The sequence below is a fragment of the Hypanus sabinus genome, chromosome 8, assembly GCF_030144855.1.
Source record: "Hypanus sabinus isolate sHypSab1 chromosome 8, sHypSab1.hap1, whole genome shotgun sequence".
In the NCBI taxonomy this organism is placed as follows: Eukaryota; Metazoa; Chordata; class Chondrichthyes; order Myliobatiformes; family Dasyatidae; genus Hypanus; species Hypanus sabinus.
The window spans coordinates 145,685,042-145,712,374 of NC_082713.1; the positions used below are offsets into that span (position 1 = coordinate 145,685,042).

General features: G+C 41.4%; 1 protein-coding gene and 1 long non-coding RNA gene across 2 annotated transcripts in view; one reads left to right on the plus strand and one right to left on the minus strand.

The window, feature by feature from the left end:
- The window catches only part of LOC132398542 (synapsin-3-like), a 262,286-nt gene extending 244,474 nt beyond the window's left edge, over nt 1–17,812 (plus strand). Inside the window, exons 10-13 of the mRNA XM_059978162.1 lie at nt 1,920–2,066; nt 3,032–3,125; nt 4,393–4,708; nt 8,630–17,812. Coding sequence (XP_059834145.1) covers nt 1,920–2,066; nt 3,032–3,125; nt 4,393–4,708; nt 8,630–8,762 — 690 coding nt within the window. The 3' untranslated portion in view covers nt 8,763–17,812. The remainder of the gene's footprint in view (nt 1–1,919; nt 2,067–3,031; nt 3,126–4,392; nt 4,709–8,629) is intronic.
- On the minus strand, nt 4,712–25,931 carry LOC132398547 (uncharacterized). The gene is made up of 4 exons (XR_009513685.1): nt 25,639–25,931; nt 20,182–20,251; nt 18,339–18,404; nt 4,712–5,259 (listed from the first exon to the last, which is right to left on the minus strand). It is a non-coding gene; the product is annotated as an uncharacterized LOC132398547 (long non-coding RNA).
- Between the last annotated feature and the right edge of the window lie 1,402 nt (nt 25,932–27,333).

A 27,333-nucleotide genomic window follows, 5' to 3' on the forward strand; every position in this document is an offset into this window, starting at 1 on the left:
AGGATGGGGGGTGGGAGATGGACTTTTCTCAGCCTTCGCAGAAAGTAGAGACGCTGCTGGGCTTTCTTGGCTACGGAGCTGGTATTGAGGGACCAGGTGAGATTTTCTGCCAGGTGAACACCAAGAAATTTGGTGCTGTTAACGATCTCAACGAAGGAGCTGTCAATGTCCGGCGGACAGTCATTGCTCCATGCCCTCCTGAAATCAACAACCACCTCTTTTGCTTTGTTCACATTCAGAGGCAGGTTGTTGGCTCTGCACCAGTCCGTTAGTCGCTGCACTTCCTATATGATCCATAAGCTCTTCACTGGCTTCCAGCCGGGCCCAGGTGTCAATTTTAATTGACGTTTCAATGACAAACTTCATCATCTTCATCAGGGATGATGCCTAGGCATTAGGAGGGACAGACAACAGGAGGTGAGTATATGTACCACTGGACTAGACCTGTCTAGGCATCATCCCTGATGAAGATGGCAGAATGTTTCATTGAAGCATCAACTAAAATCGACACCTGGACCCACTGGAATCCTGAGGAGTGCTTACGCACCGGAAAATTTGTCAATACAATTCATTTAGCTTGAGTAGCTGGCATCTATTTAAAAGGAAACTTTAGGGCAAGCTTTTCATTTATTTTTCTTTCTCCATTTTAAAAAATGGATTAGTAGCAGTTTTATGTGACAGCAAATGAAATAATTCTTTTTTAACATATACTATTTTTCACAACTGCATCCGAAGATTTCATCACCAGAGGAGTGAAAACGTATGAACAGCGAAATTTATCAGAACGCAGTAAGGATACTGCAAGGGTGGTGTCCTCCAGTTCCACAGTTTTGTCAGAAATTGCAGCCTGTGGTGCGGCATAGAAGGGTCATGGCTGTAATGCAGGCAGCGTGCTGGGAGCTGCAGTGTCAAAAACAAAGTGCGGCTAGGGGTCACTATTCCAAGACAATGAATAGGATAAATCGACATCTAATCCATTAGTCACTTGTTACGGTAGCAAGGACTATTGGAAATAATCAGCAGATTAGGCAGCATCTCTGGAGAGAAACAAGAATTAGCATTTCAGGTCACTCAATGAATAGGGTTCAAGTGGTGATGGATGTAATAAAGATAAGGTGAGATCTGAGTGGGTTGCAGAGCTGAGTCAAATAGAAACAGCTCAAATCTTTTGAGTCTTCTTTTATGTCTGCAAGATATTGCAATGACAATGATGTTGTTTGCTCAGAATCCCATGCACTGCCTTCCCAATTCTAGCCAATGTTGGTAAGCACATCACAGGAACTAACTACCCCTCCATGGACTCTGCCTGTACTTCTCACTGCCTCAACAAAGCAGCCAGCATAGTCAATGGTCCTATTCACCCCAGGCATTCTCACTTCTCCCCTCTCCCACTGGCCAGAGATACAAAAGCCTGAAAGCACACACCACCAGACTCAACCACAGCTTCTATCCCACTGTTATCAGAATCTTGAATGGACCTCTTGTAGAATAAGATGGACTCTTCGCCCTATAATCTTCCTTGTTATGTTCTCACAGTTTAATTGTTAGTCTGTGCTGCACGTTTTGGTGGCATTTTAACTCTACTTTGCATTGTTATTGTTTTCCCCTCTCTAGCTTAATGTACGGTGTAATGGTAAAACAGTATGCAAGACAAGCTTTTCACTGTGTCTCAGTACCTGATACAATAATAAACCAACACCAGGAGAGAAATCTGGAGCCCGACCATCTAGCTTCTTGTGATTGGGAGCGTGGATCAATTTGAGTGACATGGGCCATTTGCCCGAATTCCCAAATTTAAAATCATATTAAAATGTGTTGGATAAGAAATGTGATTTAAGCTTTCATGGTTTTGCTTCTGGGTGATGTGTACACTTTAATCGCTGGGCTGACTGCTTCCTCTTCTCTGCCCTCTTCTGTAGGTGATGGACAGCGCCATGCCTCTCATTGGAGAATACATAGAAGAGGACAGACAGCTAATAGCAGAACTGGTCATAGAGAGAATGAACCAGCTTCTGTCCAACAACCCTGCAGCATCCCAGCAACATGCCGGAATAACTCTGAGCCAGGTTAATGGAGAAGCCAGCATGACCCTCTATTCCCCGTTTAATGTTGATTACTTACTTCCATGGAAAAGTTAGTAACGCCCTTTGTACTCTGTCCACCATCACGCATAGGCCTTGTGAACCACTGTGAGAATGCAGTTAACTATGTGCAGCATCCAGTTGGCACAAGCTTTTTGGGGAATGATCAGAAAACAAATCCAGTCTCATTTCTCAGCTCTCTAACTCAAACCATGTCAGGGCTTCGTCTGATCGCTCCGGTTAAGGGACCACTAAACTGGATTACCTGGGCTTGTGGTCTAATACTGTGAAGATGCCACAAATCAATAATATTTCTAAGAGTTTTACTAATAGACTTGCATATCTGCAACCCTGAACCCTGACACAAAAGAATTTGTTTGGCCAGTAAGGGATGGCGGAGTGGTGGGAGTGCCTACAGCCGGGCTTCCCAACCTTTTTTATGCCACGGTCTCTCACCAGTAACCAAAGGGTCCATGGACACCTGGTTGAGAACCCTTGGTCTAAAGTATCCTTACTTGACAGCCAAATGTGCGTCTGTGCTGTAATTTTTCTGTGATGTTTGAAGGGAGATGGGAACGCGGTGAAGAATTAATACCCCCTAACCCACAAGAGCTGAAGTAGTCACTCACTCTTAACGAACCATCTACGCCTGCTTCATGACTCCATGCAAATCTATGGCATTTAATTTTAACATGTGTTCTCAGATATTGCACCCATGGCAGAACATCAGCTCTTAAAAACAGCATATCCATAGAGCAATGAATGGTAAATCATTAAGTTTATTCTCAAAGCTGAGACTTATGTTCATTATTTGAGGATCTAGGGTTATGAGGGAAAATGAAGTTGAAGTCATGATCATACCACACATAAACTATTGAGTTGCAAAATAGGATCAAGAATCAAGAGGCTTTCTCCCATTCCTGTTTCTTAATTTCTTAAAACCTCTACAGGTCCAGCCTCCTTCGACAAAAACTCCAATGCATCCTCCAGCAGGAAACACTTCCCAGCGGGGGCAGACAGCTCAAGCACGTCCACCACCACAAGGTGGGTAGTACCACATGCAAAGATGTCATGTTACTGTATTTGAAACAAATATTTTTGAATATATTTTTCAAGCGGAGTGAGGAGATTCTAGTTTGCGTTAAGTTGCCAACAAATCTAACAGAATAATCATTATTATCAGTTAAATGGTTTATCGTCAACAGCAACCTCTCCATCATTGGTGTGCATCCAAAGGGATCAGCTTTGGAGGAAATGCAGCCTGATTTGGGACTGGGGTTCCTATAGGGTGTGAAATCAATTTGTTACATTAATTTCAGCCATAATGGAATGGCAGAGCAGATTCGATGGTCCAATCGACTAATTCAGCTCCTATGTTTATAGTCTTATGGTCTTAATTTCATAAACTCAGGAGAGAAAACCGATGAGAATGTTGCTATAGTCTGCTGTTCTGAAGTTCCCTGTGCTGAACCTTGGCATGGTAGGATGGTGAGTCATTGACCAGCCTCTAAATGTCTATGGTATGAGGAGCAAGTACATTCCAAACACCTTAATCCTGCCTTTGTCAAAAGGGTAAGTGGCTTGGGTGCTTTCCTGACTTAAAGGTATCCACTGTTGTTAGTCAATATTGAAGTCTGTGCATTAATTAAAACCGCCCAGAATTCTGAGTATAAATCAAATACATTTTAGCTTACCTGGGCATGATGTAATGACTCAGCATATTCTTGGCATCTCACTTCACTTCAATTCAAGTTAAATTGTCATTCAACCATACATGAATACAGCCAAACGAAACAGCATCACTCTGGGGTCAAAGTGCAAAACACAGTCGCACACAGCACAAAGCACACACAAGATAGCAAGTGCAAATGATGTCACAATCACACAATAAAGGAGTCCAAACCTCACACAATCAATCTACAGTCAACCACAGCAGAGCTTGACTTCCACTGAGGGAACACTTGGGGTGGGGGAGAGGGGAGCACCAACTTCAGCCTGGATGCCACGCCATGCCGTCCCTGGTGAGCGCACCAGCTCCAGTGCCTCTCTCAGGCGTGAGGCCTAGTCCTCCCATATGTCAGATAACAAACACATATAGAATATCAGTAAAATACAAACATGCAAAACTTTTCTGGGTAAAGTCTACACCTGAGCTATTAGCATTTGTTCACTTATTATAATAATATGACTAATTCCTGTTTCACGTTTGCCTTTGAAAAATCTAATTTATTTCAAAATGGTTTAAAACAAATGCTACAAGAAGTATGAGAAAGGAAAGGGATCAAGCCTTGTCAATTTTCTGTAAATGCAGGAAGCCCACGACAACCGCAGAGTCCCCAGATACAGCGTTCCAACACGGCGCCCCACCAGAGGCCTTCCCCGCCAGGTCAGCAGTGTCAGAGCCCACAGTCCTCCACAGGCCAGCAGGATAAATCACCGGGATCGGGCTCAGCTTCCCCAAAACAGATCAGATCTGCCGGCACCTCTCCCAGCCAGTCATCCAAGCCAGGAGGCTTCTCTACGCTGCAGGCCAGGCTGCCCACTCAAGGCCAGGCACTGCCTCAGCCAGGGTCGGGGGCAGCAACACCACAGCAGCAACCCAGCGCAGCGCCACAGCCACTGCTCAAGTAAGTAGTGCAAAGTGGGGCTTCTATCAAGATAGCGTTTAAGTTTCTGTTCTCCTTTGTGGTCCTGCCCTTACTTTTCTTGGGTTGCGAAATTCGACTGTTAAGTTAATAGAGAAGTCTAAAAGGTGATAGTGAATTTCACAAGGACTATTTGCTATACACACCATTCAGAGCATTGAGAGATAGGAGCATAGCTTGTAGGGAGACATACAACAATTAGTGTTCCACTTTTAGGCTGTGTGCGAATTGATACTGTATATTTTTTATATTCTGGCACCCATGATCCAGAATTGGACTACTCTGCATTGTAATGGCTCCCACTGTCTTTTATTGTAACATACATCGAGAGTTTGCGAGGCACATCTGATATGAATGTGGTGTGGATTGGGTACGGAGTGAAGTGATCAGGAGCCCAGCAGCAGAGTAGAGAACCCAAGGTACCAGCACAGAGCTTCAGCCACCTTTGCCTTTCCGGTTGGAGGATTTGGAGGTTGGAGGATTCCGGTTGGCTCTCCGAAAGGTAATGAACATTGCAGCGACTGGCATCTTGGCTGGAAGCAGAGAGCAAATAAGGTCAAAAGACAATGTGGTTATTCTATCGCAAACTATCTGCAGGGTGAAGTTAAAATAAACTAATTGTGTCCCCACTAAGTGGAATAACACAGTAGAGAATGCTAACTATTAGAGATGTTTCAGCAGCAGAGAAAACACTAAAAATAACAGAGCAATATGGCAATGTTGGAGCGGTTTCAAAATAATTACACAACAATTCAACTATAGTTTGTTAAACTCCCCACATCTTAATTTGGCTTATGGATTGCAACATCATGTTTTTTATGGAGACGTGGCTAAACAGTGATGTCCCAAACAACGTGGTGGAACTGGAAGGGCGCACGGTCTTCAGGGCTGACTGAGCTGCAACAGCGACAGGGAAAAGTAGAGGAGGTGGTTTATGCATCTACGTGAATTGATCATGGCACACTAACTCTACCATTGCTGACATTATTGCTCTGCTGATCTGGAATACCTGATTGTTAAGTGCAGACCTTTTTATCAACCACGAGAGTTTACATGCACCATTGCTGTCACAGTTTATGTTCCACCGGATGCTAATACTAAAGTAGCCATGAGAGACCTCAGTGCTGTTATTAGCAAGCTGCAGACGTCGCATTCAGACGGAGCCTTTATTATTGCTGGGGACTTTAATCATTGCAACCTATGTACCGTGATTCCAAGATTCTACCAAAATGTATCATGCACAAGGGGAAATAAAATCTTAGATCATGTCTACACAAATGTGGCTGATGCTTACAAAGCCACTACCCTCCCCCACCTGGGACAGTCCGACCATTTTTCATTGTTTTTGCTTCCCAATTATATCCCGGTCATTAAATGTGTGAAACCCACAATGAAGACTATTGAGATCTGGCTCGAGTGTGCTGACTCTGTACTTCAGCACCAATCCCAGCACACAGACTGGAGTGTGTTTGCTACCCATGCCACCACAGACTCTCAGGTTAACGTCGGCTTATATACCAACTCTGTCCTTGAGCACATCAACAGGTGTGTAGATAGTGTGACATCACAAGAACAAATAAAAGTTTTCCCCAGTCAGAAACCATGCATGAACAGCGGTTTGCCTCCTGCTCAAAGCCAGAGATTAAATCTTCAGGTCTGGAGACCGGGAGGCTTACAGCTCAGCCAGGGCCAACCTGAGGAGGGAAATCTCTCAGGCTAAACACACATACAAACAGAGAATTGAGGAGCATTTCAGCTCCTCAGACCCCCGGCACATGTGGCGACATACAGGTCATTACAGACTTCAAACCACCTAGTACTGTGCCCCCTTCCAGCTCTGCTTCCCTCCCTGATAAGCTCAATTACTTCTACGCTCACTTTGACCGAGGGAACAAGGAAGTCACTCTCAAAGCAGATCTCCCACCTGGTGAACTGCCTCTCTCACTTTCCACCTCCGATGTTTGCATCACCCTGAGCGGGGTGAATATATGGAAGGCAGCTGATCCGGATGGAATACTTGGCCGTGTGCTCAGAGTCTGTGCAGGGCAGTTGGCCAGGGTCTTCACGGACATTTTCAATCTGTCCCTGGCCCAGGCAGTTGTCCCCACAAGCTTCAAGATTGCCACCATCGTGCCAGTGCTGAAGCATTCCACTGCCACGGGCCTGAATGACTTCCGCCCAGTTGCACTCACCCCCATCATTGCTTTGAGAGACTGGTTCTATCACATCTGAAATCCTGTCTGCCCACTACCCTGGACCCCCATCAATTTGCCTATTGCACCAACAGGTCTACAGAGGACACCATCTCCATGGCACTTCACTCTGCCCTGACCCACCTGGACGGCTCCAACTCTGACGTCAGAATGCTGTTCATTGATTTTAGTTCGGCATTCAATACTGTGATCTCCTCCAAGCTGATCGCCAAACTTCGCCAGCTTGGTATCAGCTCATCCCTCTGCAATTGGACCTTGGACTTTCTGACTAACAGACCCCAATCTGTTAAGTTAGCCAACTTCTTCTCCTCCACTCTCATCCTGAACACCGGCGTACCTCAAGGCTGTGTGCTGAGCCCTCTTCTGTACTCCCTTTTCACCCATGACTGCGTTCCTGTACATGGTTCTAACTCCATAATCATGTTCGCAGACAACACCACGTTAGTTGGCCTGATCAGAGAGGTTGACGAGACGGCCTACAGGGACGAGGTCCAGCACCTGACCGCGCGGTGTGCCGACAACAACCTGGCCCTTAACACCCAGAAGACCAAGGAGATCATTGTGGACTTCAGGCATGCTAGGAGCCACACTCATGTCCCCATCTACAACAATGGAGCCGTAGTGGAGCATGTATCAAGCTTCAAATTCCTTGGTGTCCACATTTCCGATGATCTCACCTGGTCCCTGAACTCCTCCATCCTGATCAAAGGCGCAACAGCGCCTTTATTTCCTGCGGAGCATCAAGAAAGCTCACCTCTGTCCCAGGATACTGACAGATTCTACCGCTGTACCATTGAGAGCATACTCACCAACTGCATCTCAGTGTGGTATGGCAATTGTCTCGTATCAGATCACAAAGCACTCCAGCGTGTGGTGAAAACTGCCCAGTGGATTATTGGCACCCCATTGAGAATATTTATCATAAATGGTCTGGGCAGGGCAGAAAGCATTATCAAGGATGCATCTCACCCTAACCATGGACTTTTTACTCTCCTCCCATCCTCCCATCTGCTCCCGTACCAGCAGGCATAGGAAGAGCTTCTTCCCTGAGGCTGTGACCCTGCTGAACCTCACATCACAGCGCTAAGCAGTATTGTACCCATATTGGACTCTCTCGGTACTCTTATATCTGTATGCTGTAGCACTTACTTTTTATTCAGTTATTTTGTAAATAACACTATTCTTTCCATTTCTTTGGCTTTGTACCTGTACTCGGCACAATGACAATAAAGTTGAATCTAATCTAATTTCTGATAACTTCCTTCATCATTCATTCAGAACTTTGCCAAAGAGTGCAGCTTTGTATATTCAAAGCCTCCATGGCTTTGCTTTCTGCTGGCCACCAAAAGCAGCTACACAAACGTCACAATAACACAGTGGATATGTAGTACTGAAATTGGGCACAAGAGGAATTCTTCTTTCAGAGAAGTGTGAACTTCATGTCTAATTATGCTAAAACTGATCTTACAGTGTTTGATAGTAACTGACAGCAACTGATAGCAAGTGGCCATTGGCTAAAATGGGGAAGTTTCCTACTTTGTAAGATTCAAGTCGATAGTTAAAAGTATGGCATTTCAAATGGTCATATTAGATTCAGAGGTACTTTTTATTCACAAGTTTTACATAATTCAGTTGTATGGCTGCCATTGTAACTAACAGAAGCCTTTTGCACATTTAATTTTCCTTTCAGCAAATCCCAATCCCTGACAAACAGCTTCAGTGTTGCTGACACCCCTCAGCACGCCGCTGCCAGTGAAGACGAAGCAAAAGCAGAAACAATTCGAAACCTGAGGAAATCCTTTGCAAGCCTCTTCTCTGATTAACTCTGCGATATTTTAATTTCTCAGTTGGTGGGATAGATATTTAATGCTGTGGAAATGCAGGCAACTGCCTAACTTCTGAAAGTTTAATGGGAAATGGAGATGGAAACATCTGGACTGTAGGATGCAACCACCCTTACATGGTTAAGAGGGTGTTTCATTTCAATTTGTGGATAGAAGGCTGTAAAATGAGGTATGGTTTTCCAGCCAGGTTGAGGCAAAAATCCTGGAATGTCGGGTGTGTGCAGGTGTAACTATGTGTGGTGTGAATAATGTGCACTTTATCTCGCAATGCAGTTGTTGAATGTCTTATGGAATGATGCTACCAATCAGAGAATCACCATTTATTTGGAATAAGAAATAAAACATTTACAAAATAGACTGGTAATGAATTCCTAATAACCAATCTAGTGCAGCCACAGATCCATCTAAATTCCTTCCATATTCTCTAATATTTCAGTTTTATGCTGAATTTGAAATCCTTTCTAGAAGCCCTAATTTTATATCTCTCCTGATTCTGTTTCTATTCAGTCCTGGATCCTTTTATTTCTCTTTTTATATTAATTGATAATTTTTCTCAGAGAGTACAATAGATCTAAAGGAAAAATAGGCCAATGCCATGATAGCTTTGATCTCTGGTGTCCCTTTTTAATTAGGAAATACCAAAGAAGAATTTCTCCAGAATGCATGGTACTTCAGAAATGATTATCAATCACGGCAGAAACTCATCAACAATTTTCCATCTCTATTGATGTGTCAAACTCTCCAGATCAGTGGTGGCTTCTTCCATCTGCAATTAGCAATCCCCTATAGTGTTGCATTCCCCATTCAAATGGAGCTAGACATTATCCTCATTTCGTCTCATCCAGTCACACCATCTGGAATAATTAAAGTAAATTCTGATACTAGTAGTAACACAAGAGATCAGCATTGCAAATTTTGCCCTTACTGTGATCAGTGATAATCAGTCATAATTTACTCTGAAAGTTAATTTAAAGCAACCAGCAAGTTGACATTACTATGTTTTTTTTCTCTATATATATTTCACAAGGAATGGTAAAATACTGAACATCAGTAAAAATACTATAGATGTTGGAAATCTTAAAAGAGATCTGGAAACCTTCAGGTTGGACAATGTCTGTGAAAAAAGCAACAGAGTTAATTTCTCGGGTTGAAGACCTTTGGAGGTCTTTAACCCTGACATTAACTCTGTTTCTTCTGCCACTGATGCTACCTGGCCTGCATGTGCTTCTCCCATTTTCTTTCATAAACTATTGGACAGTTTCAACTAGCTCCAGCAGGATAAGACGATTAAAGGCTTTTGATTGGGATTATCCATTTCAAATTGTCCTGGCAAAACTGAGGAATGAACGTAAGACATGTTTTATTTTGTCTTAAAGCATAGAACACTTAACCAAGAGTAGTTGAGATAAACCTGATGGATCCTTTCAAGCAAATTGGATAATATTTTGAAGCCAAATAACATATTGATTATGGTGAGAGATTAAGGCAGTGAGATTACTTTGGATTGCCCCAACCACAAGCCAATTAAAGTACACTAATTCAATGCTAAAATTTTATTTGATTCATACAAGTACAAGGCTTCTTTGAACCTTAGATTTCTTTAATGCAAAATAAATGCATCACAAACAGTGGAATCAAACTAGAAGTTAGTAGTTTGATGTTTGAGTTATGCAATAAAAACATCAAAGCATTTTGGGGTATAAATGTTAACATTTGGTAATTGTACAAGACAGGCGATATCGTATTTTCTTTTTCATAGACTAACCCTGAGTTCAGCTACAAATCAGTACTGTACAACAAAAAACTAGATGGGAAGTACTGTCAGGTTTTGAGACTGATGGGAAATACCATATTGGCAGATAATTAATTCAGGCTTGATTACATCAGTATGACCTTTAGAAAAAAAAACTATCATTTCATATCCAAAGCAGAAACCCCCAACCATATGATGGATCTAATGCTTTGCACACAAAATTATTTCAAATGCTTAGAAGAGGTTTTTCATTGTTGACTGTTAACAGTTAGCATAAGGAAATAAAACTGCAAAATGATCACATGGGATAGTTGTTGCAGAGCCCTTAATGTATAACAAAATTATCAGCAGGAAACCAAATTGCTAGGTCAGAGGTTCCCAACCTGGGGTCCATGGACCCCTTGCTTAATGGTGTTGCCCCATGGCATAAAAAATGTTGGGAACCCCTATGTTATTTTACTCATCTTGTTTAGATTTACGTCCTATAATAGCTGCAATGCAATAGACTTCAAGCCTTTTTGAAGTATTGCTTCATACTAGGCAGGTTTGTATATAGTCTTTATTTTACTTCAGTAGATTAAAACAACAATATCATTGAGAGATACAAGATCCGCTGAAAAGGATTGGCAAGGTAGATGCTATATGGCTGTTTCATCCTGGATAGACAGTCTAGAATCAGAGGCAATAATCTCAGGATAAAGGGTTGACTATTTAGGACCAAGCTGTCCTAATTTCAATTCCATATGAAATTTCTTGATGTGTATACCCAGTATATTTAAAGCTGAGTTCAATATGTTTGAAAGCTAAGGGAAACAGATAATGAAAATTGGCTAGGCAGGGTGGGAGAATCAGGTGGCAAATTAAACTTCAAGCACACTACTAACCCTGCTCTTATTGAATGGTGGAACAGGGACAGGAGATGCTCTTGTTTCTACAGCACTTCCTTTGTCTGATCATCATGGGAAGCATTTTAAGTTGATGCACTAATTCAATTTCTGATGATCCAGAACCTAATACTCATTCTCTTGCCCATTTGACCTCCTTTGAGATCTGAAGAGAAAGATGTAATGCATACAATTCAGTAACCCACTGGTGCCACTAATTGTCTGGGCCAGGCTAATGTTAATAACTTCCTGCTGCCTTTTTCTTTTCCTTTAAAAGCCTGCATTCACGCACATACTCCCCACGGTCGGTGTCTGTATTCTGCTCATTCGTCAGCTTCATTCTATGCGCCCTTGTACCCTATTTTTCTGACTGATTCAGGGCCCTATTAAAACTGTTTTCTACTTCAAATGAATACTCCCAGCTGACTCAGATGTCAATTCCAGGACAAATTTGCACAGATATAATCCTGAAGGAGCTATTCAAAATGGCTGTCCTCATGGGGAAATCTTTCGTCCAGAGTTCTCCAGATAATTGAAGTTCCAGGGAGCAGTGAAAGAAGATTAAGAAGTTTGCTGAAGAGGTAGAAGGGAACTGGAATAGTGGGGAGAAAGTAAGTGGAGATGAGAAACTGAAGAACATAAAGAAGGGTGGGTGGGAGGAAGAGAATCTTTTGCAGAATTACCTGAATGCTGTACGCAGTTTGATTTGGGACTGAGTTGATAAATTAGTAACTTTGTTGAACTTTGGGGATTCCCTATGGAAGTAGGACTCTTGGTTTTCCATTGATAAAATGAATTCTGAAACTCAATGCAAACTGATCAAATCTGAAGATAATATCACACTAGAAAGGACAGTAAAATGGCCATATAAAATTCAGTTGGTCAAAGAAGGTAGAATATGGCAAATTGATAATATTCCAAAGAATCATGAAGAGCTGCAAATCTGAAGGAAGATTTGATGATGCATGGTACTCTTATGAATAAAGATGAAGTTACACCTCCACCTTCTGTCAAGAAGGCTTTAAAGGCCTCGGCTTCCTTCTGCAACAAAGATCCAACCAAAACGCCTTTCCACTAGTTGGAACTTGTTCTTACCATGAACAGCTTCTCATTTCCCTACTCTCACTTCCGATAAATCAAAGGTGTAGCGTTGGTCACTCACATGGGCCCTAGCTATGCCTGTCTCAGTTTTGGCTACATGGAACAATCCTTTTACAAACTCTCTCTGGTACCACTCCCCAACTCTCTCTCCAGCTGCTTCCTGCACCTATGTAACACTTACCAGTTTTATCATCTTTGCTACTAATTTCCCACTCTCAAGTTCACATAGACAGTTTCTAACACTTCTCTCTCTTTTCTGAATCAATCTGTCTCCACTTCCAAAGATAAGTTAGCCACTGACATTTGCCAGGAACTCATTGACTCCATGGCTAACTGTTCTTCTCACCCGCTAGTACACCTTTACTCACCCCGTCTCTTGTAAGGATACCATCCTTTTCTCCCAATTTCCATCTTCTCTATCTTCGCTTCAACTTCCCACAAGATAAGGCATTCCATTCCAGAACATCTGAAATGTCTTCCTTTTTCTGGAAATGTGGCTTGATGAACCCCTTGCATTTTCTCCATTTCCTAGACTTTTACTTTCAACCAATTTTCAATCAGACAGACCAAAGACGGAGCTCCCCTAGTCCTCACCTTTCATCCCACTGCCTTTTGCATCCAGCTCATCATCCCTCATAATTTCTGATGATGTGCAACATGACTCCACCCCACCAGCCAGATTCCTTTCTGCCCTCTGTAGGGTCCACTCCCTCTGTGACTCCCTGGCCTGTCGTCCACCCTTCCCTGAACCTGCAACTACAAGAGAAGCAAGACTTTGCCATTACCACCTGACTTGAACTCATGAGCACCTCTTCCGAACTTGTCTACTGTTTCCGGTGCTCCAGATGTGGCCTCATATTGGTGAGACCAAACACAGATTAGGTGAGCTGTTTGCAGAGCACTGACTCTCTGTCCTGAGTTCCTAGTTGCATGCCATTTCAATTTCTCTCTCCACTTGTGATGGTTCTTGCACCCCACCCTTCTGGTCCCACTTTTCCATACCACACCTGCAACCAGCCTCCCATCACCCATTTTTGACTTCTTCCACTTCTGCTTCCATCAACCATGTACCTCACCCACCAGATACCCCCTGTATTGCCTGGTTCTGGTTCCTTGTGCTTTATACCTCTCCCCTAATGTTTCTGAGTATCACCTTTCTTATCAGAGTACACCTTTGTGTCTCTGCTTATCACCCTCCATTTGATTTCTACACCTCCATGCTCTCCTCCCTACACCTGGCTCCATAAACCTCCAAAGCATGGAGATGGCCCTTACCAAAACTGTCAGTGACTTTAGGTTCAGCATTGTTTCCAACAAAGTCTCAGATCTAATTCTTCTACGTCGAAGTGCTGCCTTAGACACAATTGACCACAACATCTTCCTGGAGCACCTTGAGAACTGGGTCGGCCTCTCTGGTACTGCCCTTAATTGGTTTTGTTCATATATCTTAGAGAGAAAGTTTTTTGTTTGCCTTGGAAGCCAATTTTATAAGAGATACGATGATCCTTTTGGTGTTGCTCAGGGAAGCTGTCTTGGTCCAATATTCTTCTCCTTACACATGCTCCTATAGGAATCATCGTTAGAGAGCACCTGCTTGATTTCCACAGTTATGTACATAATTGTACATCTCAGTTGAGCTTATGATAACAACCTATCTTTTCTGACTTTCAGTTTGGCTGCAATAAACAAATTAATGATCAATAATTTCCTTAAACTAAATGAAGATAAAACTGAAATACTTCTGGTTGGTCCCAAAGTCAAAAGAGATGAACTTCTCGATATTTGTCTCCCCCCTGTAAAATCAGAAGTAACAAGACTGGGAATTATTTCAAAGCCTGAGACTTTTAAATCCCACATAGAGAAAGTGACCAGAACAGCATTCCTACATAAGATATATTGCAAAAGTATGTCCGCTTCTGCCACATGATGGTGCTGAAAAACTTATTTGCACCTTTACATCGAATAGACTAGATTACTGCAATCTACTTTTTACTGGCCTTCCAAAGCAAACTATTGACAAACTTCAACTCATTCAGAATGCCGCTGCTAGACTTTTAGCTAAAAATAGGATGAGGGAGCATATCACTCCTGTCCTAGCTACTCTTAATTGGTTCCCTGCATTTTTTAGAATTGATTTTAAAATTCTCTTACTTGTCTTCAGAGCACTTAATGGTCTGAGGCCAGAATACATCACAAAATCATTTACATTCTATAACTCTGCTTGAACTCTCAGATCTTCATCCGCTGGTCTCTTAAATTTAAACAAAAGATAATTGGCAGGTCAGCTTTTTTGAACTATGCTCCTGAACTGTGGAATTCAATACTTAAAACTACAAGGGATTCAGACCCATTTGACACTTCTAAATCCATCTCAGATTCTATTGTACTTACTTAACCCTTCTTTTAAGTCACATCTTTTTGTCTTTTATGTCCATGGCATTTTATCACATTATAAAGTACATCGCCTTATGAAAAGGACTCTATAAATAAGTTATTATCTATAGTCCACCTGCCACTGTCTCCAACTCCAACCCCCCTCCTACCCCTCCCCTTCCCATTTTTGCACCTCCTTCCCATCCTTCACCCTCTGTCTACTAATCACATTTTGCCCCTGTCCCACAACCGACTCCACACCATCCCCTTTATATTGGCTCCTCTCCAATCTCCAACCTCAGTCAAATAACCATATTGTTCTGCTCACCAGCAAATGAAATGTAATTTAAATACTTGAGATTGTAAACAGTCGACGTGCCAGCTTGTACTCCTTCCCCTCCCACCAGCTTCTTACTCTGGCTTGTTCCCCCTTCCTTTCCAATCTTGGCCTGAAAACGTTTGCTCTTGTACAGGTGCTGCCTGATCTGCTGGTTTCCTCCATCATTTTGTGTATGTTGTTTAGGTCCCTAGTCAGTTAAGTGGAAAGGGAAGCACCAAGGTGATCTTGTAGGGATGCAGGAAATAGCAGATAACCTGGTAAAATTATCTTGGTATGTTGTAAATTGAGCTGCGAGTGGAAATGGAGGGATTATGTCAAACTAAATAATAATTGTCAGACTGTAATTAAGGAATTCCAACCGAGAAAGGGTGATAAAAGTTTAGGATAAACTTATAAATACAATGCCAATAGAAATATTAGAATAATTTAAGAAAGAGTTAGAAGCTGCAATGGATGGTGTTAGGATGCATCAGAGTGTATTAACGAATGAAAAAAATAGCTTTCTCATTAATCTACAATATTTCTTGACAAGTAGCTTAAACTAGCTTCCAAAAAGCATGTGCTGAGCTTCACTTAACTCACCTTAATCTTTATCAATATGTTTCAAATGGTGCATCAAAAGAGCACCCTCTTACAGGCAATGTGATAGCGATAGAAAGACCAATTTCTTTATCACACAACCTGGCACAAGCACAATAGCACAAGCCTGTAATATTGGGTATGCAGATTCCAGCAATCATGAAACAAAATATAGATGATTACTGCGGAAGCAAGTACATAAATGCATTGTAAAAATTACAAATTTTATAAGTTCAAAAATCAGGAAAATTATTTTCACTAACATTTCTCTTTTTTGGCAATGTGAGGGGAACTATGAGTTTATACTCCACTTTGAAATTTAAAATAATAATATATTAAACAGTTAAATGTATAAATCCAGCATGTGTCATTAAAATAATGGGAATAGACTGTGAGCAGTAGTCAAAACCCATCAATAGTTCAAGGCGTAATCCAAGCTATCAGAAGGGTATTTGAAGTGAGTTCAAATAAATAGGATTCTCTCTACTATTTGTCATTTCTAATTGTAGCATGTCGAACAGATCCTCGTAACAATTGCTGGCTGCCAGAGGATCATCTTAAATGTTTACTTTTCATTGTTTTGCAAATAAACATCTCCCAAAACATGTCGACAGAAAACCAACAGTGGCTCAGTGAGTCAAACTTGCATGATTGTCTTACAATCAAAGTGCTGGCTGTTGTTTTTGTGATGTAATGCTTATATTAAATTGTTTTTCCACCATCCTTCACTGGAAACCATTTTTGTCTGACTTCAGTTCCTCAAAGTAAATGATTGCTCCCTTGCTGTGAACCCAGACAGCTGGTCTTGGTTGGCTGTTTTCTCAAGAAGCTTCAACGATTGGTAGGAATATTACATACCTTCCACATCCAGGACCCAATTATTAACTAAGGAGAATATCTTGGTCATACACACTGGATTCAATGATGAAGTACAACCTATTGGAACGACATCCCCCTGTAAGGTGCCACTTTACCAGATTTAACATTCATCTCTGGGATATTGCTAGAAGCAACCCAGGAGAAGAGCCACAATGATATTGAAAAATTCCTGATTTTTTTTTACATTTTCATTTGCCAGTATTTGGATAGTGGACATGGGATAAGTTGTTGTTTTTAATAGTCAGATATCATTGTTGAATGGAATTTCTTCTCTAATCAGTTTGTGAAGGCAGGGAGGGTGGACGCTCAGCAGCAGGATTGTAGGGTTGAGTTTGATGACGTATCTAGAAATACGCTTTGTCAGAGTTGGAAGCTCACATTCTGTGGAAGTCACCAGCCCGGGAAATGAAGGTAACTCCCTTCTTTACTGATGATCCTCACTTTCTAATATAATCGGTTAAACAAATGGTTCATTTTTGGTTTACTTGATCGCTATCAGATTTATCTATTTTTTGAGAAGATGTTCTTTTAGATTATCTATACATCACCCACCCTTGGCCAGAATTATTGGCCAGACAACTTGCTCCTGGGTCCTTCTTTATCTCACCCTTCCTGCAGTGATGTGGCTCAGACCTGCATGTCTGAAGTGGGTGACAGATACTTCTGATAACAATAATGTACAGGCTTCATGCGACTACATTTTAACTTCTCAGAGTCAACAAAAGTGCCTATCAGAGGCAAAGGGTTATATAGATTTATTTAAGAAAATTCGGTTCAATCACAGCATTAAGACTAATGCAATTTTTACAGAAAGTACTGAGACAAGAGTTCACATCCATTCTGTGTTCCACTGTACTGCACTTAGGCAGAATATTGAAATGTACTGACCGTTATTTACCCTCCATTCCTCTGTTGTGGATGGTATTGAAACATAGATTCATATTTACATTCTTATTGTGTCATATTCCTGTTGGATTTCTACAAATCGTTCAGTGGTTATGCTATAATTTATTCTTGTGAAGAGGAAGAATGTTATAAGTGACCTCCATGTTGTTGTAGTGTACTAAATTAAGTGTGATAATTGTTTCTTTTAGAAATAAAGTTAATGTTTTGTGCTCCACTGAGTTGTATTCTTAGATGTATATTTTCTCCCGATTTCAATCGGTGAAGTTTGCTTCACAACTGCACTTCTACTGGGACAGTATCCATGATATGTCCTCAAAATACATATTTTACATTGGTTTAGATAGCATAAGTAGGCTTGCAATTGTAGCAGCACAGGCAGTTTGAAGCCACCTTTATCGATCACTTTCTACCTGAAACCTTTTCTGCACTATTAATAAAAAAGTAATAGAGAGATGGTCCTTAATACTGCTCACTCTATAGTTTGTTTAAAGTTCCAGAATATGAAAATTCAGTTGTCAGGTTGTATTAACCCTTTGTATGACTAGATTATCAGACCTATGCCACAATGAAGCTTTTCTCATTGTTCAGCATTGAAAATAAGAAGCTACTTCTCAGCTACTCTCCATATCTACAAGAGATCAGCACTGGTGGAGATTTTCAGTTCTATATGACCATATGGTAGCTTAATAATAAGAAACATTCTTTATAGAAGGCTCATGACTGGTTAAATTGTTACTTACTTTGAATCCCAGAAAGTTCTAAGAACTAATTCTCCGAGTCGTCGTCTTCATCAAACTGAAAGATACCTGTAATGCAAAAGTACTTTTAGCTTTAATTTTCAGTAAAATCTTTAAAGTACAACAATGGATTTTACTAGATTTGGTCTACAGATTGACTATCAACTCTTTAAGGTCCTGCTTGAGTTATACCAAACGATGGTAGTTTAACAGACCAGAACCTGCTTTTCACCAGACAGGATTGTGTGTGGAATATCAGGAAGAGGAGTCAGTAGAACATGTAGTTCTGAGTTGCAGGAAGTATGGGACACAGAGAGAGATGGTGAGAATTAATCTGAGGGAATTGGGGGTGCAGGAATTCACATTAAAAGGGTTACTGGGCATGGGTGAGAGAGCACAGGTCAGGGTACTTATAGCTTTCTTAAGGGATACAAGGTTTTTTTTATAGGATTATGATGGATAAGCAGGAATAGGGTACTAGGATGTCCAAAGAAGGAAGGATAAAGTGTAGATTGGGGGGGAGAGGTGTGTGTGTGTGAGTGAGAATGGGTGAAGGGATTTAGAATGTAAGTCTATCATCTGATCCACACTCCGGAGCAGAAGGTAGTGGTAATGCACCATCAAGCTGGGTGCCAACCACCGTAAAAGAAGAAGAAGAACATACTTTTAAACCAACTAAATACCAATTCTTAGATAGAATCATAGAACATTACAGCACAGAAACAGGCCCTTTGGCCCATCTAGTCTGTTCTGAACCATTAATCTGCCCAGGCCCATTGACGGCACCAGGACTGTAGTCCTCCATATGCCCCAATCCATGAACCTATTCCAAATTTCTCTTAAAAGTTGAAATCAACCCCACATCCAACAATTGCTCTGACAGCTCTTTCCACACTCTCCCTATCCTCTGAGTGAAGAAATTCCCCCTCATTTCCCCTCAAACTTTTCACCTTTCACCCTTAACCCATGACCTCTATTTGTAGTTCACCCAGTCTCAGTGGAAATAACCTGATTGCATTTACCCTATCTATTCCTCTCATAATTTTGCATATCTCTATCAAATCTCCCCTCAATTTTCTACGTTCTAGGGAATAAAGTCATAACCCATTCAACCCTTCCCTATAACTCAGGTCTTCAAGTCCTGACAACATTCCCTGCACTCTTTCAATCTTATTTACATCTTTCCTGCAGGTAGGTGACCAAAACTGTATAAAATGCTCCAAATTTGCTGATCCAGTTCACCACATTACCATCCAGATCATTGATATAGATGACAAACAACAATGGACCTTGCACTGATTCTTGCAGCACACCATTAATTACAGGCCTCCAGTCAGAGAGGCAACCATCTACTGCCACTATGGCTTCTCCAGTGAAGTCAATGTTTAATCCAATTTACTACATCATCTTGAATGCTGAGCGACTGAACCTTCTTGACCAACCTCCCATGCAGGACCTTGGCAACGGCCTTGCTAAAGTCAATGTAGACTACATCCACTGACTTGGTAAGACATGACTTGCCGCACATAAATCCATGTTAACTATCCCTAATCAGTCCCTGTCTATCCAAATACCTATATATCCAGTCCCTTGGAATACCTTCCAATAATTACCAACTACTACGTCAGACTCACTGGCCTGTAATTTCCTGGCTTATTCTTAGAGCCTTTCTAAACAATGGAACAACATAAGCTATCGTCCAATCCTCTGGCACCTCATCCATGGCTAAGGATTTTGCCTGGGCCCTTGGAGTTTTTACACCACCCTCCCACAGGATCAAAGGGAACACATAGTCAATCTCTGGGATTTATCCACCCTAATTTGTCGGAAGACAGCAAGTAAGTACCTCTGTAATCTGTATAGGATCCTTGACCTCGCTTCTGCATTGCCTTACGTTTTTAGAGTACAACCGTCTCCTGAGTAATTACAGATGCAAACAAAAATCCATTTAAAAACAACTCTTTTGACCCTTTGGCTGTGATTCTTACTAATGGTATTAGATCAGATAATTTTAGTATTCTGAGGGGCAGCTGGCAGGGCTGCCCTTTATCACCACTACTTTTCACACCCTGCCTCATTGCCTTCTCGGAGATCAAGCATCGCACTCTCTCTAGTTGGGACCTCTAAGTACTGATTAAGGAAACTTTACTGAATACATTTGACTAACTTTTCCATCCAGCCCTTTTACAGTATGTGAGCCCAGGTCAATATGTGAACATAGGACAAAGAACAGTACAGCACAGGAACAGACCCTTCGGCCCAAAACATTGTGCTGCACCAGCTAGAAAGTAAATCAAAACTATTCCCTCCTACCTACTCAACATCCATATCCCTTCATCTTCCATGTGCCAATCCAAACGTCTTTTAAAAGCCTCTGATGTATTTGCCTCTAATACCATACCAGGCAGGGCATTCCAGGCCTCCACCACTCTGAGTAAAAAAAATTCCTCACATCCCTTTTGATCCTACCCCCACTCACCTTCAATGCATGCCAACTGATATTAGATATTTCTACCCTGTGAAAATATACTCCTTGACTACGCTATCTATACCTCTCATAAACTTATATACCTCAATCAGATATGCCCTCAGCCTTTGCTGCTCCAAAGAAAACAACCCAAGTTTATCCAGCCTCTCATGAGGGCACATGATCTCTAAACCAGACAGGATCTTGGTAAACCTCTTCTGCACCATCTCCAGGGCCTCAATGTCCTTCCTACAGTGGGGCGACCAGAACTGTATGTAATACTCCAGATGTGGCCTAACCATAGTTTTATAAAGTTGCAACATAACCTCTTGACTTTTAAACTCAATGCCTCGACTAATACAACCCGCTTTCAGGGAGCTATGAACTTAGACCCCAAGATCTCTCAGGCCAGCAACACCATTAACAGTCTTGCCCTTAACAGTGTACTGTCTCCTTGCATTTGCCCCACCAAGGTGCAACATCTCAGATTTATCTGGGTTAAACTCCACCTGCCATTTCTCTGCCATATTTCTGCAAGGGACCTGTATTGTGCTGTATTCTTTGTCCGTCTCCTACACTATTCACAACTCCACCAATCTTGGTATTATCTGTAGACTTACTAATCCACTCATCTACATTTTCATCCAGCTCGTTTATATATGTACATCACAAAGAGCAGAGGTCCCAGCACAGATTCCTGTGGGACACCAGGAACACGTGGAAAGTTAAAACCACCTAGGTAAAAACACAATCTTGTGTTTTTTTGCAACAGTCTGAGAACTCTCTACAAATTTGCTTCTCCAAATCTCAAGGACTGTTGGGTGGTCTATAATATAATCCCTTTAAGATGGCCATACCTTTCTTATTCCTCATTTCTTCCAAGAAAGCCTCACTAGACAAGTTCTCTAGGCTGTCCTGACCGAGCACTGCAGTGACATTTTCCGTGACTAGTAATGCCACCCCTCCCACTCTATTATATCTGAAACAGTTGAACTCCGGAACATTGAGCTGCCAGTCCTGCCTCTCCTTCAACCAAGACTCATTAATGGCTACAATGTCATAATTCCACATAATACCCTAAAGTCATCCACTTTTTTCCTTGCTTTGAAACATATGCAGCTCAGAATATTAGTCCAACCATCCTCAACCTTTTGATTCCTAACTTTGTTTGAGGGCTTAACGACATTTTTCTCTACAACCACTCCACTATCTATTCAGGTGCTCCAGTTGCTATCCCTCCTGCACCTCTATTTTGACCTGCCCCTGCCCATACAAACCTTCTTGTTTTTAAAAGCTCTGAATGCATCAGCAGAGCCAATTGTACAATGTACTGTGTATGTTAATCAAAATGGCTTCTTTGTTTTGTTAAGAGTAGGAATGCTTCTTTGTATGATAAGTGCTTTCTCTCGCAGTTGTTTAGCTTTAGACTTGCTGATATCGGGATTGTATTCATTTGTTAACCAATGGGGGAATGTTATTTTGTCTTGTGGGGCTGGGAGCTTGGGGGTTTTCGCGGTCTTTTCAGGGGAGTCAGGAAGAAGACGCCAAGGAAGGTGGACGTGCGCTGCACTGCTCGGTTGACCACCTGGGTGGTCCCAGGTGCGAAGACGTGGAGGTCGGAGGGAAGTGACGAGGGGTCGAATGGTTTGATGGTTGAGCTCCAACAATGTGCACTAAACTGACTGAACTTTGATAAGTTGGCGCCTTTTACTTCATTTTCTTTTCCATATATATTGTATTGCATAGTACTCTTTTAGTTTTAGTAAAATCTTTAAAGTGTATTCCTTAATAGTATCTGGTGTGGGTTTGATGTGGTGTGTGTGCGTGTGGCATAAACTTGATTCTTACAGCACCTGCGTGTACGGGAGGTGGGGTTGCTGAGTGGCTGGACCTCCTTTTCCCCTAGACATATACCAGCCTGTTGGGTAAGTGTTACATAATTACTTTGAGATATAAATGCCTTGGACTGAACTACTTTGTCTGACTGGATATTGCTAGCATCATTTGAAAGCAAAGTGATCAAAGGTCAATGTACAATGTTCATTCCAAATGAAAGAGAGAGGAGGAAAATCAATAATTAGAATCAGTTAAATCTGTAAATGCTGTAAGTTATAATAGTTACATTTTCTTTGGGGATCTGGGAAATGAAGGAAATATTAAATGAATGAGAATTTAGAAAGGTAAGAGATAAGTGCAGAGGAAGCATTATCAATGGAACAAAACAAGAAGGGATGCAATGGAGAGGGATTAAAAGTGGGGTAAAGGACTCAAGATTTATCTCATAAGGTATATCCACAAAGGTGGCATGAGTTTCTTCCCAGACATAAAAGTTAACCTCAAATCTTTCAGGGTGTGTGCTTTATACAAAGAGATTTAAATAAAGGTTGAATGACACATAAAACACAATGAGCAACCTTAAAGGCAGTGTATAGGAGAGACATTGGCAAGTTCAGCTGGAGAGTTCAAAGAAGAGAGTGTGATTATGTTCTAGATCAGGGGTGGGCAAACTTTTTGACTTGAGGGCCACAAAGGGTTCTAAAGTTTGACAGGGGGGCCGGACCAGGAGCAGATGGACGGAGTGTTTTGGTAATACACCTCATAAGAGAAAATAAAATATCATGGGATATGTAGAAAACATGTGCTTTAATTTCAATTGAAAATGAACAAATGCATTACAACAAAATATCTGTCTTTGAAGTCCCATGGTATTTAGCTATTTATTGAAATGACTTTTAAAACACTGAAAATTAAATGAATAAAATACAGCTTTTTTAATAATAAGTTATTATTTTAAAGCACTGAAAATTCTGTTATCCTTCAAGATATTATCATCATCACTCTCCTCCTGACTGTCTTTATTTCAAAAACGGTAGGAGATGCAGGTCTACTTGTCCTGCTCCTTCTTATTCAATTGTCCCCTGTGCCAAATCTCAACAACGACCTGCACAATGACAGAACAGTGAGAGCGCGCCAGTATGCGGAGCATGTTATTTGATCTGGAGCGCATTTTTTATTTTGAGAACGTACGTGCACCTGCGCACTACTCATGTCCATCACTTAACAGAAATGACATGTAACATGTAAGGCTTATTGAAAAAATATTTTCAAATGCATTTTTTACATAACACAACGAAGAAACTTATTTTAAATTTCAGTGGGAACAGTGTTGTTGGTCTCCCTTTTTAGCCAGCGCATCAAAGTCTGGATTTAGTTTTGTTGTAGCAATTCTCAGGATGGATCTGAGGTGTTGGTCAGTTAACTTGGATCTGTGGCTGGCTTTGTTGATGTTCATGACGCTGAACGCCTGTTCACACAAATAGGTAGAGCCGAACAAAGAGTAAAGCGCAAATGTGGAGTAATACGCTGCACCTCAACAAAGGTCAATGTGTAGCGGTGTGCTACATGCAGCGCTAACATTACGACACGGAGTCGGTAACTGCAGTCGAAGAAAAAAACTTTATTTGAAATCCCCAGCCTCACTTTTAAGCCTCCCTCAACCTGTCCCCCTGCGCAGAGGCTCCAAAGCTCTGTGCTCGCAAATCCCCGCAGGCTATCTCCCTTAGCCGGAACACTGGCTAATTGTGAGCCGGTTCGGATGTGCCAGGAAATGGGTCGCCACAAATGTATATAGAGTGCGTCATCTATTGGGAAAACGCCAGAATTGCAGGGAAAAAACGTTAACAAGGTTTATAAATATAATTTCATCAAGTTCTGCGGGCCGGATTAAAAAGCTTAACGGGCCGCATATGGCCCGCGGGCCGTAGTTTGCCCATGCCTGTTCTAGATGAAGAAGGAGTGGTAAATGTTCCACTGAAGACATTGGGCAAGAGCTGTACATTTTTTTCACTATGTATATGCATCTTTGAACAGGGCTAAGTTAAAAGAAAGCTGTAGGGGGTAGCATGATTGCAAGGAAATGAATTACAGTGTAAGGCCAAATACTAGTGATAGCAGTACGTTTAGCACCAATGACTTTTCAATATTAGCAAGGAAAAGAAATGGAGGTAATCAGCAGCATTCTGATTAACAGGGCTTAAAACATTGCAAAGGAAAATAGACACGTGACAAAGAATTACACAGGTGACCATGGACGTGACTACAACTATAAAGCTAATGAGGCATTTATTATATCTACCCCGCCCCTGACAAACAAGTGCAAGGAAAACTATTAATCAGTGTAAAACTGCTTAAATGTTATCTTTAATTTGATATGGTATTAATGACTTCCCTGCATTGGATCCGAAAGATTTCATAACTTTTTTACCTCCCCTTGTTTAGTTTTCTTCTTGAACTGCTCTCTTTCTTCTGTCAACCAGATACCTTGATAACAATTGCATCAATGGCTTCACCCTATCAGAGATGTTCCTTCTGTTCTCTCTATCTCTCCCGCTTCCCTCCCAAAAACCCTATCTGAAATTTAAAACTAACTTGTTTTCTTTCACTTGGCTGATTCCCATTAAAGTTCTTTTGCTTAACTTGATAGCTTTCTCTTTCCACAGGTGCTGTTGGACCTCATTAGTTTTTCCAGTATTTTATATTTTCAGATTTCCAGTGTTTGCATCTTGTTTTCATTGGTGACAGTTTTGTTCACCACAGGCTCTAGGAGATTCATCTTAAGGTAGTATTGATAAATTCACCTTTAAGTAAAACTGAGCTTTATTTTTTTTTTGCAGAGATGCCAGCTGCAGCATTTTGGGGTGTGTTTGATTTCGAGATTGTAGTGGTATATCTACTATTCATACCAATCTGCCACTCTTGATGTTTTGAGTTCACGTTTTAAGTCAGATTTTGTCCAGCTTTCATTGGCACTTTGGAGCTGTTTTGAAAGCAACCTACCAACATGTTCAGAATTGCAGTGCAGCTTATCTTCCTCAGGAGACTGGGCAACACCTTTGTCAGTTGCTCAAATAAAGGAAATGGATACAATCAGATAAAAGCAACAAGTACTTGCTTTTCACACTGCTGCCAGTGTAAAGAGATGTTTTTCAGTACTTCCAAGTGATTAAATTCTTTGAAAAATTCTCTGGATGAGAATTTGCTTTGCCTTTACTTTAAAGCTCACCTGCTCTGTCCTGCCCTGATCTGGAACTGGCCAGGCTAACTCAATACACAATAAACCATTAAAACTCCAAAGTGGTGGTGAATGCATTACTAGTTGCCACAGAATTTTCAGTGGGGAAAAAAAGTCAGTTATTCAACACATCTTCTGCATCAACAAGCAAGTTCTTTAAAGCAAAAAAAGGTGGAGGGTTGTGTGGACAGTCAAAGCGTTTGAGCATATAAAGCTCAATATTTGAACTTGCAGTTAAAGTTGTTCTACCAAGAGAAACTGCATCCAAAAATGTGAGTGCATTTCATCTCACATCTTGTTGAGTTTCGGTGAGACTAGAACGAGAGGTCGTGGGGTAAGGATAAGTAAGAGGTGAAATGTTTAAAGGGAACATCTTCACTGGTGAGAATTTGGAACAAGCTGCAAGTGGAAGTGGGAGGCGGGTTTGATTTCAACATTTGAGAGAAATTTGCTAAGTATGTGGATGAGAAACATATAGAGGGCTATGGTCCAGGTGCGTGTGGGCACGTGGCCAAGTGGTAAAGGCATTCGTCTAGCAATCTGAAGGTCGTGAGTTCGAGCAGTGTGTTGTGTCCTTGAGTAAGACACTTAACCACACATTGCTCCAGTCCACCCAGCTGAAAATGGGTACCGGCAGACTGCTGGGGGTTAACCTCGCGATAGACTGGGATCCTAACTGGGGGGTGGGGGCGGTGGGGGTGGAGTCTCATACTCTCAGTCACTTCACACCACAGAAACTGGAATAAGCAATGGCCTGAAGAGCCTAAAGGCTCAGGACAGACTTTAACTTTAAATGGCCCAGGTGCAGGTCAATGGGACAAGGCAGAATAATAGTTCAGCAGTTTAAATGGACTGAAGGACCTGTTTCTATGCTGTAGTTCTCTGACTGTAAGTAACAATGCAAAATCAAGGCTTTGAAACATTCCACACACATTGAAGCAGGAGGTAGTGTTTGTTGCTATTGCTTAAAGTACCCTCACCTCGGTCTTGTCAGTTTAGATTTTCCAAGTGTTTTAGTTACAAAAAAATGTTGACAACTTTCAGATTCAAGGCTCAAGCAAGTGATGAAGGCAATTCCCAGTAGTATTTTGAAACAGTAGAAATAATGACTTCATAAAGTAGCAATTCACTAGTCAATGAGGAACTGAGTCAGTGGACTGCTTGCTTTGGAGCAATTGTGTGGACATTCAGTCTGTACCAACATTTAAAAGTTGTGTGGCTAAATGGTTCAAGCATTCTGCTGTGAAAATAACCCACTCAAAGCATTTGTGAAGACATTGCAGAAAGTCCTAAATGATAAGAAATATAGTGCTTCAGTTACTAATACACAGTGCGTATAAAATGTATTCACCATCCCCCCACCCCCGGAAATTCTCATGTTTTATTGTTTTACAACATTGAATCACAATAGGTTTTATTTGGCTTTTTTGACACTGATCCACAGAAAAAGTTTCTTTTGT